Source organism: Ruditapes philippinarum, unplaced genomic scaffold (assembly GCF_026571515.1).
Source record: "Ruditapes philippinarum isolate M1 unplaced genomic scaffold, ASM2657151v2 ctg8019_1_1_1_1, whole genome shotgun sequence".
Classification (NCBI taxonomy): Eukaryota; Metazoa; Mollusca; class Bivalvia; order Venerida; family Veneridae; genus Ruditapes; species Ruditapes philippinarum.
The window spans coordinates 57850-72169 of record NW_026859564.1 but is presented as its reverse complement, the minus strand read 5'-3'; the positions used below and the strand labels follow the sequence as shown (position 1 = coordinate 72169).

Genomic DNA, 14320 nt, shown 5'->3' with positions numbered 1-14320 from the left:
TCTTGTTCTGTTGTCAGTTTATGCATCCGTATTGTTTTTTCTCTCACAGTATAACTGTATCACTGTATAAAAAAACTATTATTTAAGAAAACAAATCAATTGTGTATTTTATATCATTTTTTAATTTTAAAAGTTACTTATACTTATTATATAGGTGATTTAGTTTATTTTCAACTGTATTATACAATATCGGGCTGAATAAAACATTTGAAAATGTACAAGGTATTGGTTAAGACTTGACATTTGTAATAAAAAAAAAATATTATACATCATGTGATTTAAAATTGACCAGTAACATTACACTTGTTATTGGTTAATTCAACTTGCTTCCAAAATTTTACACAATATTCAGACATAATTTAATTTAACCAGTAAAAATCGTACGCTGGTTATTGGTAAACGTTGCTAAAAGTATCAATAAGATCTTAGATCAAGAGTGGAAATCGACCATGAAAAATACATTTTTGTCATTGGTATCGACATAGCTTGCTAAAAATAACTTTATATAAATGTTGAACTTATTTGAAAAATGAGACTGTGTTGGCTAGTGCTTAGAAATGAATATTATCTGTATTTGCTTTCAATAAAGATGACACAAATTGTTATCTTTCATTGTACAAACAATCCTTCAAATAGGTTTCAAGTTGGCTGTACAGTGAAGTACTTAATAAAATCTCCTGTAAGATTCTTACTTTTGTTGATGCATTGAATACACTTCATTTCAACAGATTATTTAACCAATTTCCCCTGTTTTGTCATTTCTTCATATTCACATCTATTACGACTTTGGCCAGATTATATAATCTATATCAGCACAATATCTATTGTGACTATAATTTATATCTATACAACATAAGTGCGTTCCATTTGGGTAAATATTGTCTAAACTGACACGTGAGACAATGAAAACACATTAAAAACAAAATCTGACATTACGATTTGCCAGTGAGAATATTTTTCAAAGGTTGTCAACGTAAGCTGTTGACAGTTGTTCATACAGTTAATTAAAAGATGATTTATTTCCAATGCTTAGATATCACATAGCTATAAATTTAAATAAAACACTGAAAGAATGAATGATACTGTTCTCTTTATTAACAATATGCTAGTTTACAGAACGTGGCTGGTTTTATTCAGGTTCCAGTTCGTGCCTGAAATAAAAGTCACCTTTCTCTGTTGGTGCGACAGAAAATCCAACAAAAATCGATATGTATCAAGACTGCTTATTTTGTATATATGTAAGTAATAGCGTTCAACAATCTGAAAATCAACTTGATTATATTTAGGTTATACGAATTTATTTTTTTAGTTCTATTGTGTGTTGGAAGCTCTATGCGTATTGAAAAATTGAACTGGAACCAGCCAATACTAAGCATTGAGTGTTAAGTTTTTTGCTAACGGTAAAAACGTCTTGCTACTACCCAGGCGACCAGCAATATTTAGATTACATGTCTGGCGCGTTAATTACACAGCCATATCGCCTCTAACTTGATTTTTATTGACAGAGGAAACAAAGTGATCCCTCGGAAACATTAACAACAAAATTACATGAAAATTGCAGACTCGGTTTGATTGAGTCTGTAGCAACATCCCTCACGCACCTAGCACCGGCTTGAGCGGTACTCAACCATCAACATTTATTAGTGCTGGCATCAATGACCCCGAAGGACCAGAAAAATATAATAACACTGAAGTGAAGGACGGGGCGATGTCTCATTAATAATCTTATTACGCACATTCAATATGTTCGATGAGTTCAAGACCCAATAAAACAATAATTATAATTCGGGCATCTACGGTACACGTACGCTTGTGTGTGCGTGAGTGTGCGTTTGTGTATAATTGTGTTTGGTTTAGTTGCCTTTGTCACCAGCAAAAAGCATGAAATCACTTCCATTTTAATTTTGCAGACCTTATTTAGGATTTCATACTGAATAACGCAATAGAATATAACCTAAAACTCCGTGACCGTCTACATTTTTGCCCATGCTTGAACTCCAGCTATATACCTTTTAACCGAATGGCTTAAAATGATATTAATGTCAATCATTACAGATATTTGTGATTTATGGACTTTCTTTAATATGAAATATTTGATGAAGATTTGCTACATAACATACACTAGTTTATCTACGCCTGGCATAGATAAGTGACCTATCATTTTACCTACCACGCGACAAATTCAGGCCATACCAAAGTCTAGATATACCTTACTTAAATTCAGGCGATGCCTTGAGCTTTTTTGTCTAAAACACATTCAATCTTTAAGACTACTTATCGGCAAAGTCTTGCATTTATTTCAACGGCATCAAACTATCATAAATGGGATACATGATATAACTAGATGAGATTTTCTATCTACTTTAGAACCTTTTAGAACAAGTTTTTTGCATTGAATTGCTACTGGTATCCGTGCTAAAACCACCGAAAATGCGATGGAATTTGGTTGTGTTGACTGGTGAACGCGCAACAATTTCCAATTACATCGTTTGTTGCCATTTAAAACAAAGTAAGTAAAATCAAATAATATTATTTTTAACATGTAAGTGTCATCTTGTATTATCATCAGCCCGTCATGTTAGACTTCTGCCGTCCTCCTTCGCTTTTTTAGATGATTTTCAGATTTTGATGGAGACGTTCAAAAGCATTAAGTGGTCATGAGTATACTTTTTTACTGGCAATGAAAAAAGAAAGAAAGAAGAAATAAGCGAAAAAGTAATCAGGTTTGTTTGCATCAATGAAATTTATAAAACTAATTCAGTTGTGACATTATGATAATACCTAGATAGAATTATACCTATCAATCCTTTAAAACATGCTTGTTGATGAAAGGCCGACACGCAGTATAAAAATACTGATCTAAAATTAGATTTTAATTGAATATGTCTGGGACAATCCTCTAGCTTGAACCTGCAACATCTTGGCTGCTAAATGAAAAAAAATATAAATGCGTTTCATCACCTTTGGCATAAATAATGGTCGTCAATCGTTATTTATAATACCGACAAATATTACTTTATTTTCAACCCAGTATTTTAGACGTCGCAGTAAATCCTTTTCTATCTGAGACACAGCTGGTTCCAAGTTCATCTACATAATTAACTTAAATATTGACATAATACTAGTTTTTGTACTTGAATTTAGATATTGCGACATTTAACAGCGGTGTTGCAACACTTAACTGTAAGGAAAATCGTGCGACATTAAGCGTTACAACTGCGATATTTAACGGTAGAAGATTTTGCGACATTTAGCGGTGGTTGCGACATTTAGCGGCGTTGCGACATATAACGGCGCCACAACCTTAATTATCTACGTTATTATGTACCAGCTGTGGATTCGAGTCTCCCCCATGCATGGGACTTAGATTCTTTCTAATGAGGAAGCTGGCTTGCGGATGGTAAGTGGTTCTACTCAGGTGCCAAGTTGTGCCCGTTATATGCCATAAACAACAATGTCGATGTTACTTAACTCCGATCCCCCACCCCAAAAAATAAATAAATAAAAAACCAACAAAAAGTACATAATATCGTTGTATTGCTAAAAATTATCAGTTTCAATAAAAATAATCAGAAAGTTAAAAAATAACTTTATGCGACATAATCTTTACAAAAATGTAAAATTCAATACGTAGCACAACATAATGTAAACAAATGACAAAATATAACCTCCGACATAAAAATAGAATCAGTCGCACAAACTTAGGATAAGCATGAAAACAGAACGAATTCTAACCAAAAAATCTAAATATGTCAACATATTGTCAACCATGTAAATAACGGGACTTGTTGCGTTAGTTCATTATATCGTGTACAAGTCTACTTAAAATATATACATGTAAGAAAGTAAATTATTTACATACTAACTTTTAAGTTTTAAGAAACCGGAATACAAACTGTAACCCTTTTGGTGATTTATCGGATTTGATTATAATCGGTTGACAATGGTCATTCTTTAATTGATACTGATTGTCAAAAATATTTTTCAATCCAAATTTTACTGAAATTGTCTTTATTTTCCATCCGATGTGAAATAAATACATCTGTTAATCATTATATAAAGATAACATCTTCTGTTGTTGTTTACATCTGAAGTCACGCGGTAGAACTACTTCCAATACGTAATTAACTCCAAAATTATTATATGCATAATGATCGACGTGTTCCGATATCAGTTTAATATGAAATAATAAAGCCAACGTTTTTTTGTAAATGACAACAATAATCTGGTACGGAAATCGAAAAGTAAGCACGCAAAAAATAACAATAATAATAAAAATTAAACCATAACAAAAACCATATCCGTAGACCTTGCAAAGTAAAACTGTTTTTCAGAAATATAACACGTGACTGCATCGTTAATTACAGAATTTAGAATAATGTTTTCAGTTAAATTTCATTTGTATATATGACCTACACGATTGATATATTATAGGGTATGCAGTTTGTACTTCCGAAATCTAACAACAAAACAGTTACATTATACGGGACTTTTATGTTTTAATCAATACAAAATATGTCGTACATTAATATTGTGAATATGATATACAAAACAACTATACACAAAGAATATTTTAGAAACACATTGTGCCTAAAAGGTATAATTTGCAAAAAGAATAAAACAACATAAAACCCTAACAAACAAATAATTTAAACAAGTTCAACGTTGATGAAATGTTATGTATTCAAGCATTCCTTGAGTCCAATTTAAACACATACCGAACTTTATGATTTAAATATGCTGCGAATATATAGATGTTGAGGTTATTTTCTTTAAGTCTTATATTATGCATTCGTAAATAAATATCATCTGATAAATTTTGTGACCCTGAGTAAGAGTTGAGCTTTTTTGCTTGAACAAATATACATTATATAACGCTTTTGATAATTACTGAAGAAAAAAAACACCAAAAACAAAGAACAAAACATTTACACTAAAAACACAAACTCTCAACATTTAAATGATTAAATACAGTGTTTAAAGCGTTTAATATAAACACGTTATTGACGTTATTTACATCATAATAGATAATTATCTTAAGATTTTGTATCAAGATAAATCGTTTGAGAGATGATTACTTACAGTCCAGTAAACATAAAGAAATCTTACGTGAATCAGCAGTTTAACTCATTTTAAAGCCCTTAATGACGAAATATGTGAAATTCTAATCGAAAGAGATATCTGAAGAGTAAAAACAGAAACGACATAAAGAAAAATAATAAACAAGGAAAGAACAACAACAAAATAACAACAAACACAAAAATAAATCCAATTCTAAAAAGTGAACACAATTGAATAAATTGCATTTAGGCTTTGTTCGTTGATGCCATTTAAAACACCAAAAATGAAATGCAAAAGTAGTACGTTTACTTAGTAAAAGCAATGTAAAGCATTTAATGTATTCTGATATATATAATAATGACCAAAATAAACATCAAATGGGATTTATCGCAGGTCTTGAGAGAAGCAATGTATTCTTCAAAGATATGTCAAGCCAATATATGTGACAGATATTTGCAACAAAAGGCACATATGTGACGAACAGACAACGCAATGATTGGTTCATTCAATAGATCGTTTTCGTTTATTCCTCCAGAACTATATTCAAATAATGTGGACATAAGCCACAAAAACAAAGTCTTTGTCTAATGTCTTTGACCTTTACTGATCAGTATAAGTAAATTAAGGGTTTTATTTTTCAAACAAAAGGTCAAAAAACCAGTTTAATCTTTAAAAAAAATGGAGCTGCCGTCATTTTGAACGTGACACATAGTTCTCATGTGTGTAGGGTTAAATACAATACACTGATGTCTAGAACATTTCAACCAATAAAGAGCGTTTTTATCTTAGCTCCGTATATGCAACTCGTTTGACAATGTGTTCACTCCGGATACTTTTTTATGAAGTACTTGTTTGATTTTATTTAAGACACACGTGTCTTCATACTCGTCTTGGCATTGACATTTCACATCTTTCATGTGTACCTCTGTAAACTTTACAGCGCGTGTCAAAATTGAAAGTATCATCTCCATATGGATATGCGTCAGTTTGACGTCAATTAACTCAAATACCTTTACCTCGGGCAGTGGAGATACTGGCATTACGAGTTCAAAATCCAGTACGTCATCGTCTTTTAAGTCGGACAACAGACCGTCTACTTTACAAATGGACAACTTTTTCAGACTTGACGAGACTGCAATGTGTGACAATATCTCTTCCATTTGGGATGTAGACATTGCCAATGAATGAAGCTCCACTACCTCTGAAAATGAAAGGATTGAACACATGTCCCTGAGAGGCCCTCTGCCAATTTCCAAATTTCTGAAACATATTTGTTTTGATGCTGTACAAACTAAAGTTTCGAAATTTACCGCCTTGTACAAATGCAACGACATGCAGGAACAAACCAAATTACTTTTGATATTTTGTAATTGGATGTTTTTGAGTTGCTTTGAATACATCAATAGCACAGCAAAAAAATCAAGTATATCTCTCGGAAACTCATTGTCTTCTAGCTTTAACTGAGTTAACATCGGCATTTCCTGAACCGCTACACGATCTTTTGTCGTCTGCCATTGCCTTACACATGGCGATATACACCGTATACAGTGAAGGTCCAACATTCTAAGATCTGATGCTTTGAACACTACTGATAGGAGTTTAGTTAGCCAGACGCAACTCAGTTGAACGTTTGATATTACCAGTTCTCTGACTTTGGTATGTACTTTGTCAAACTGATAGTCTTCTAAGCTGTCATCATGACCTTTAACGTCATAAAAGTTGACATGATCGAGTTTCAAGGTCACAGTTTTCAGCATGACCTTTTCAAATTGACTTAATGTCAAAGAAATGTTCTTCAAAACAACGCAGCGTAGATTCGCGCATTGTTGCCGCAGAAACTTATTTAGAAAATTGTTTTCTATAGCTGATAGGTCATCATGAATACGAAGCGTGACTAAAGATGACATGTCCAGATCATCCAAGACAGTTCTAATCTTTGTATTAATGTTAATATCAAGATCGGACACGTGAAAGTTTAACTTGTTTTTACCACAAGCCTTTCCTTCTCTAATGCAATCATAAAGAACATCTTGATATTCAGTGACGGAAGGATCACATTGTGCAACGTAGTGCTCATTAAATTGAGGCTGGTCTTGCATGTGTTTGCGGTAGTAGCTAATATTCTGATCACCACCCATCGATTCTGCTATATACCTTGAAACCTTTACTGCTTTTTCAAGATTTATTCCACATAGAAACTTCAAAACAATGGCATTATGAATCAGCATGATTCTGGAACCAAAACCTTTCTTAATCTGTTCGTTTAGAGGATCAGTTTCTGATATGATATCAGATAGATGAACCGCTGACAGATATTCTTGTATACTTTTATGCGGAAAAGTAAAACACTGGAATCGATGTATGACCGAACGGCCAGGTACTTGTGACACCGAAAGTAACCCAATTTGCTTGCTAAACTCTATATCTTCATGTTGTAATCCTTCCTTGATTATTTCATCTTGTTTGAAAACAAGGGACGATGCACGATTTTCTGTAAAAAGTGCATTAAAAGCAAGTTTGCTTAACGAAGCAATAAGAGACGACATTTCAAGACAGGCTTCCTTGCCGTCAAAACATAGGGGCAAATGCTTTGCATGCGAAACTAAACTTGACTTGATTCTCTGAAACTTTTCATCGTGCATTGAACGTTCATTTGCATGCTTGATCATGACATTGATAACAGAGCTATAAATACCACAGTATGAATTACCTAATGACTGTTCATCAAACCAGATACAGACAAGAAGTTTTAAGAGAATTGGAGTTTTACACAACCCATTCAAATTCATTTTGTTAACCTCATCTTGAAATTTCCAAAAGAACATGCGTGACTGAAATTTTTTATTCAGTTCAGACACAGTAGACTTCGTTAATTGATCTACAGATTTTTTACCAATGCCTTCAAGGAGAATTCGCAAATCTGCTTGAGAATCTTGCTTGTATGGCCTACTGGTAGTAATTTTCACGTAATTGAACCTTGCCTTTGGAAAATCATTTCGTAGTGTAGGTCGAACACTACTTTTGCGCGGGTTCCATTCATCTAGGCCGTCAAGTATTACAATACATTTATTTGATTCGGTTACAAAGATTTCAGAGAGAAAATCTTTTTGATCAGTTTTAAGAAGCTGATTGTAAATCATATCCTCAATATATCGTTCGTCACATGTGTGCCTAAGAGAGACATAAAACAAAAACTCGAACCCCCTCATTGTTTCAGATTCATGAGACGCTTTTGACCCTTCACCCTTGATAATGGAAGGAAGAACTAAGCGTTGGTCATAATTGCCCTCAGAGTTTGCCTCACACCATTTACAAATCAAGGCCTTACAAAAAGTTGTCTTACCAGTACCTGCATCCCCTAAAACGAACACATTATGCATAAGCTTATCGTCTTTATAGATAACACTGTCAAATGAATCAATAGCTGTATATGTTGTCTTTCCATGGAATTTTGCATCATTTGCTCGCTTCATTTTAACAGGAACGAACACTTTACTCAGATGAACATCTTCTTCGGGTATAAACGGAGAAATGTCCGATGTCAAATAATCTTCATACTGTTCAATAAGATACCTTTTCAAATCTATAATTCAAAGATAAGATGACATTAATTTTTGGTTTCAATGTTTGTATAAATTTGTCGACAAAAACTTTAGATATCAGCTCTCAATATCGATATAGTTGAGGTGATAGTAATGCGCATTGATTTGATAATGAACTATTACGAAGACAATTTGTTTCTAAACACAATATACTGTATCAGATTATGCAGACATATATTAGGTACATATTTTTTTAGATGTATCATTGTTAAGTCAAGTTCAATAGCTATGACTTCAAACCAAACTTCAAAAGATTCAGATAAAAACAGGTGCATATTAAACTTTTAAGCATATAAATGACAGCACAATAACATTTGCCCATATAACAATTGCACTTCACTTGTTTAACATGTAGGATATCATTTTGGACACTTTGTTTTAAAAATAATTGGACCAAACACATTAATGAAAATCCTGTATATAACTTTGTCCCAAGATTGTTATAATTATTAATTTTTACATTATCAAAGTAAAATTAAATTAATAAGATTAATTGACTCAGTCTAGTACCTTGTTTTTTCTGAAGATATGCAAGTCGTTTTTCTTGTTTTGTTTTTCTGTTGTCTAGCTCAGTAACACATGTTCTTAGCTTTGTTATGTCTAATTTCAAATCAGCAGCATAGTTTCTTAATGTGTCAATGGCGTTTTCTGTCTTAGTCACCCGCTATATCGTATTTAAATATTAAATATGTCAATTTAGTTATACATTTTACACATGCTCCATAACATAACTTTTAACAATTTTTTGTATTCGTTCAAATCTTTAACTCGTACTCCTGCTGAGTTTCTCTAAAGACTTTAAAAGTTTATCTATTTAGTGGATATAGTGAACAAAAATTAAAGTAAGTCAACCAACTGTATAGCGCCTGGTGAGACTTTATGGCTTTTTGTCACAACAGGGTAAAGATAAGAATTCCTTTTATTAGATTTTCTTTAATATGAACACATGTAACGACCCAGCAAGCTCAGCATGTTATACACATGTCGTCCATAAGTATCACTTTTAGATATGTTATAGGGAAAGTAAATTATTAAATGTCGTAATTCATATTACTTTTGTTATAAAACAATTAAAAAGTCATTGTCATATACCTTAATATAAAGACATTTTCTTTAAAACATGTACTGCTGAATAAAATCGATCAATTCATTTTAACGTAAACGGGCAAAATACAAAGTATCTTGTTTTAATTTCAATGTCTGTTCCACTGAATATTAACTGTTTATATATCAACTTAATCCTACAGTTAAAAAACCAACAACAAGCAAACAAATATTTATTCGATACATAAATGATGAACGATAAATGATTTGAAGTAAAGATAATTAATACAAACTTACATCTTTAATGTTATGAATGCCGGTATTCAACTTTGCCATGTCTTGATGGATTTGGTCAATTTCTGGTTGCAATGTGTTATTTATATCGGCAACCGCAATATCTTTTTCGGACTGAATGGCTACCAGTGATTCTTCTTCTTTTTGTTTAAGCTCTTGCATGCATTCTGTTTTCTTTAATTCTATCGCTGACAATGCCACTTCTATAGCTTTAGTTTCACTCTCAGTGGTAATAATCAGCTTGTCGTTCTGGATCTTTGAAAAAACATATTGCATTTACTCATACAGACGTTCCATTTTAAGTTCTGCGCAAAATAATATGCGAATCATGGAGAGTTGTTTATTATATAGCATTCGTTCTGTGTGTTTTAATACCGCTTAAATATAAAAGTAATGTCTAATTATATACACAATATAATTTGTTTAGGAAGTTGGTGTCAGGAGAAATGTCTGCCTTGTTGTTATTTAATCTACGGAAAGATTTAGTTATAAATACTAGAACCAATTTCCAAGATATGGGGGCTGGGCAGCCTGACATAAAATTGAAATATTCTCAGTTGGTAATTGTTTAGTTAACACTATTTGTTTCAGGTTTTTAGGTATTTTATCTTTTTTCTATCTCAAATCCATATATATATTTAAACAACAAACTCTGATCATTATTTACACCCAAAACAAGTACACGTCATTTATCAACCACTTATATTTTATACGAAATATCTTTTCACGTATACGTCTGTTAAACGAAACAAAACAAGACACCTGGCGAGCCAAATCTCTAAACAACTTTTGACCAAACAACACAATAAAACACAATCTAATCAGCATCAGAAAACAATTTAAACTAAAGCACCCAATATTTACATATATCCTCAAAACAAAACATCAACTAATAAAATCTTGACCAGACCAACATTCAACCAATATCAACCAATTATATCTTCACAAACAGATAGAACTCAACAACCAAAACAACTAATTACAACCATTTAACCCTGATCAATTAAGATCACCACAATAACATTCAACCAACTTCAACAAATCAACAAAACTCCCTTCAAAACATCTCAGCAAAAAAAATAAACGCTACACACTATCAGCGTGTCTAAATCTCTCAAAACCTCACATATTCACATATTTGCTAGCTTAAACGATTTGACCTTTACATGTAGATATATTTTATACTCTATAAATGAAACTGTACATTGAAATCTGATACACTTCAGTGTATCGCTGACTCGTTGTAAAAAATAAACTATCTACAGTGAAACTGTATGATTATTCTTACAGTTGGTTTAGATTAAAGTTTGAAGAATCTTTTTGTACATAAATATTTAGTGAGAGATTTATGTAAATATCGACTTTTTTCGGAGTAACCACTAACTTCTACAACAATGGAAGATACTAAACCAGTTGTCCTATATATTCTATTTTGGTGTGTTATTATTTTTAAATCACCACACATCCAGTTCATCTAAAAACAGGAATCGTAAATTACAATTGATATTTGCCCAAAATGCTAGAACACTTTCGACTACTATTTGAAGAAGTTTCACATTTAAGAAATGATACATTTATAAAAATGATAAATTTTGTGGTGTTTCATTTAAGTTTATATAAATTTGAATATTTAACATATTAAAAAGGCAAAATGTCGTAAATAACAGTTACTGTCATTACCTTAAAGTATCTATTTCATTAACCCGATTCATTTTATGAATCACGATTCATGTAATGAATATTGTAAATACTTTTTTATTTTCATAAAAGATCACCATACAGAAAGGTAATTTGCTCACGTTCTTTATTTTCTCGACTGCAGCTTTCGCAGCGGGATCATGCGCCAATGTTTTTGCATCTTCAAGAACTGTGATCATTTTTTGCAGGTGATTTGCCACCTCTATATCAGTCAGTCGTAGATTTGAGCTGTGAAGAATCTCATTTCTTGAAAGACGTGCCTGTGACCATTAAAACATCTATTGATAATATGTGGACCATGGGTATTTCATGACACATAACTAAAGAATCTACTGATAATACATGTATATGCTTTATGGGAATTTCATGAAATATATATTTGTTTTAGAAAGTAATGCGTGTATATATTATATGAGCAAAATGCATAGCACGCAATTCACCTTTAGCATGTCAATATATAATTGCGACATTTAATGACTGATTCTTAAACAGATTTTAAAATCATATTAAGAAGCGTAAAACAGCCTACCTCACAAAAGTCGTCATAAGGTGCATTAATAACGCAGGCTATTTCATTTTGAACAAATTTAGTGTTGATGATGATACTAAGTAGCCCTGCGGCATCGGTCAGAAGTGCAGAATTTTCTCCATTTTTGCTTGTTGTGTTAAGGAAACATTTTGCAAATTGCCAATGATCTGTGGACCACAAGCTTGCCTCTGTTTCCCAATTAGGAGAGGCAAAACGATGTTGCTGAATTATTTCATCATACATGTAACTACAAAATGAGCAGTGTCTGTTAGCTCTACGCCTACAGTTGCAATGTCTGCCATTTTTCTGTATACACGTTCCGCTTGTTGCATGTGCAGGTAAAATATTGCTTACACAACACCCTGAACATTGAGCGGCTGGGTTATCAACTAGTTGGCGAACACTTTGCAACGCATTTGAATGATGCTTTTTAACAATTCTGTCAACAAAGTCTCGCAATCCTTCTTGAAGAAAGAATAATCCCAAGACGCCCCTTACCCAATTTCGATAATAACCGTCTTGTATCTTTTCGGCAGTCGGCATTTTGTCTCTGATGGGTTTCCATTAATCAATTAACGTTCTTACACGATGTAATTTCATATCTGTAGGAATACATTTTAGTTCAATTGCAAATAATACAATTTCCTTCTTTTGTTTAGTGAAAAAGAACAGCTTTCGTTTTTCTTTCACGTTTAATGAAAAAGAACAACTTTCGTTTTTCACTATCAGTTATGTAGATTGACTGGGCAATGTCAATTATTCCGATTATATACGTGTGTTTAATTGATACACTATATACATGTATAAACAACTCATAAGCCTATATGTTTTCAAATGCCATACCCTACAGCGTTTAATAGATCACATTATCTCCACAAATGTTCTTTAAAACAGAAAGATGTTTTCCTCCAAAAGAAAGCAAATTTAGCTGGTTTTTCCGATACTAAATAAAGTATCATTTTTAGTATTTTCCATTTCTATTTTTATACCTGTTTATCAAGTTATCGTACCGACAAGTTCATATGTTTGTAATCTGTAATCCAGATTCACGTGTGGTTGATATGCTGTCTATATACAAATGGACTTTAATAATTCCTTTTAAATTAAAGCTAGCAATAATGCGGGACATTAAGCATGCTATACATGCTATATACTGGTTTATATAAAAGTTTGTATGCTTTATTGTGTCAATATATATATTACCCTCGCTTATCAACTCGGGTTTATTAAGGTTACAATTTTGTGCCTAGTGATATGCTATGTGCATATTTTGTAGCGCTTACGAAGTTATCATGACTGCAAACTTTACTCATATTTCCTAGCTATATTATATTTAATGAATATTTGTTTAATTTCACGCGAGGCGAGGAACAAAGATGAATTAAAGGAACAGTGGCTGTTATTAAAAGTGGTCTTACAACGGCCACCCGGTCAATGGTATTACTAATGAAATTCAAGGACAAGAAGCGCCGTTACTAAATAAGTTCATATTTCTTGTTGTCGCGGAGAAAACTAGATGTTATGTATCACATTTTCCCATATACTGTACATTAATAAACATTGAAAAAAGGGTCAAAACCAAAAATGAATAACTAGAAGAGTACACCACGAGTTACAGTTCTTTCTCAACCGAAATCTTCAGAAATTTCGTCGCGCATTTTTATATACGTATCTTTATTTGAAATAATTCTTATGGCTCCTAAAATAATAACTACAATATATCAATTTAACTCGTTATAGAAATGACATTTTAATTTCTATTTGTGCTTTATAATTAAGCTGTTGTTTATTGTACAGATACTTTTTCTCGTTTTTTATTATAATAAACGTCATTGTAATCGTCGGCATTGTCGTTGATATCATCATCATGTCATCATCATCACCACCACCATCATCATTATCATAACCATCAACTTTATCATCATCATCATCATCATCATCATTTTAATCATCATCAACTTTATCATAATCATCATCATGATTTTCGATATCATGTCTTTGATATCATACATTTGTTCATGTATTTTTCAATGCTTTAAACATGTTAAAACTAACTTCACTTCTTGTGTTACTGAACGTAGTTAAGTGCAAA

General features: G+C 32.2%; 1 protein-coding gene across 1 annotated transcript; it reads right to left on the bottom strand.

The window, feature by feature from the left end:
* Nucleotides 1–3520: 3520 nt before the first annotated feature.
* LOC132757039 (uncharacterized) lies at nt 3521–13916 on the bottom strand. The gene is made up of 5 exons (XM_060748218.1): nt 12229–13916; nt 11801–11959; nt 10005–10256; nt 9174–9327; nt 3521–8644 (listed from the first exon to the last, which is right to left on the bottom strand). The coding sequence occupies exons 1-5, from the start codon at nt 12769–12771 to the stop codon at nt 5847–5849; spliced, it is 3906 nt and encodes a 1301-aa protein (XP_060604201.1). The 5' UTR covers nt 12772–13916; the 3' UTR covers nt 3521–5846.
* Nucleotides 13917–14320: the final 404 nt, after the last annotated feature.

Excerpts from the sequence above, each read along its gene's own strand:
- LOC132757039 (XM_060748218.1), bottom strand. The coding sequence starts at position 12,771 with ATGCCGACTGCCGAAAAGATACAAGACGGTTATTATCGAAATTGGGTA. Across the intron at positions 10,257-11,800 it reads CAGTCGAGAAAATAAAGAAC|ATCCAGAACGACAAGCTGAT; the intron begins GTGAGCAAATTA and ends GTTTTTTCAAAG. Across the intron at positions 8,645-9,173 it reads ATATCTTCAGAAAAAACAAG|ATTTGAAAAGGTATCTTATT; the intron begins GTACTAGACTGA and ends TTTGAATTATAG.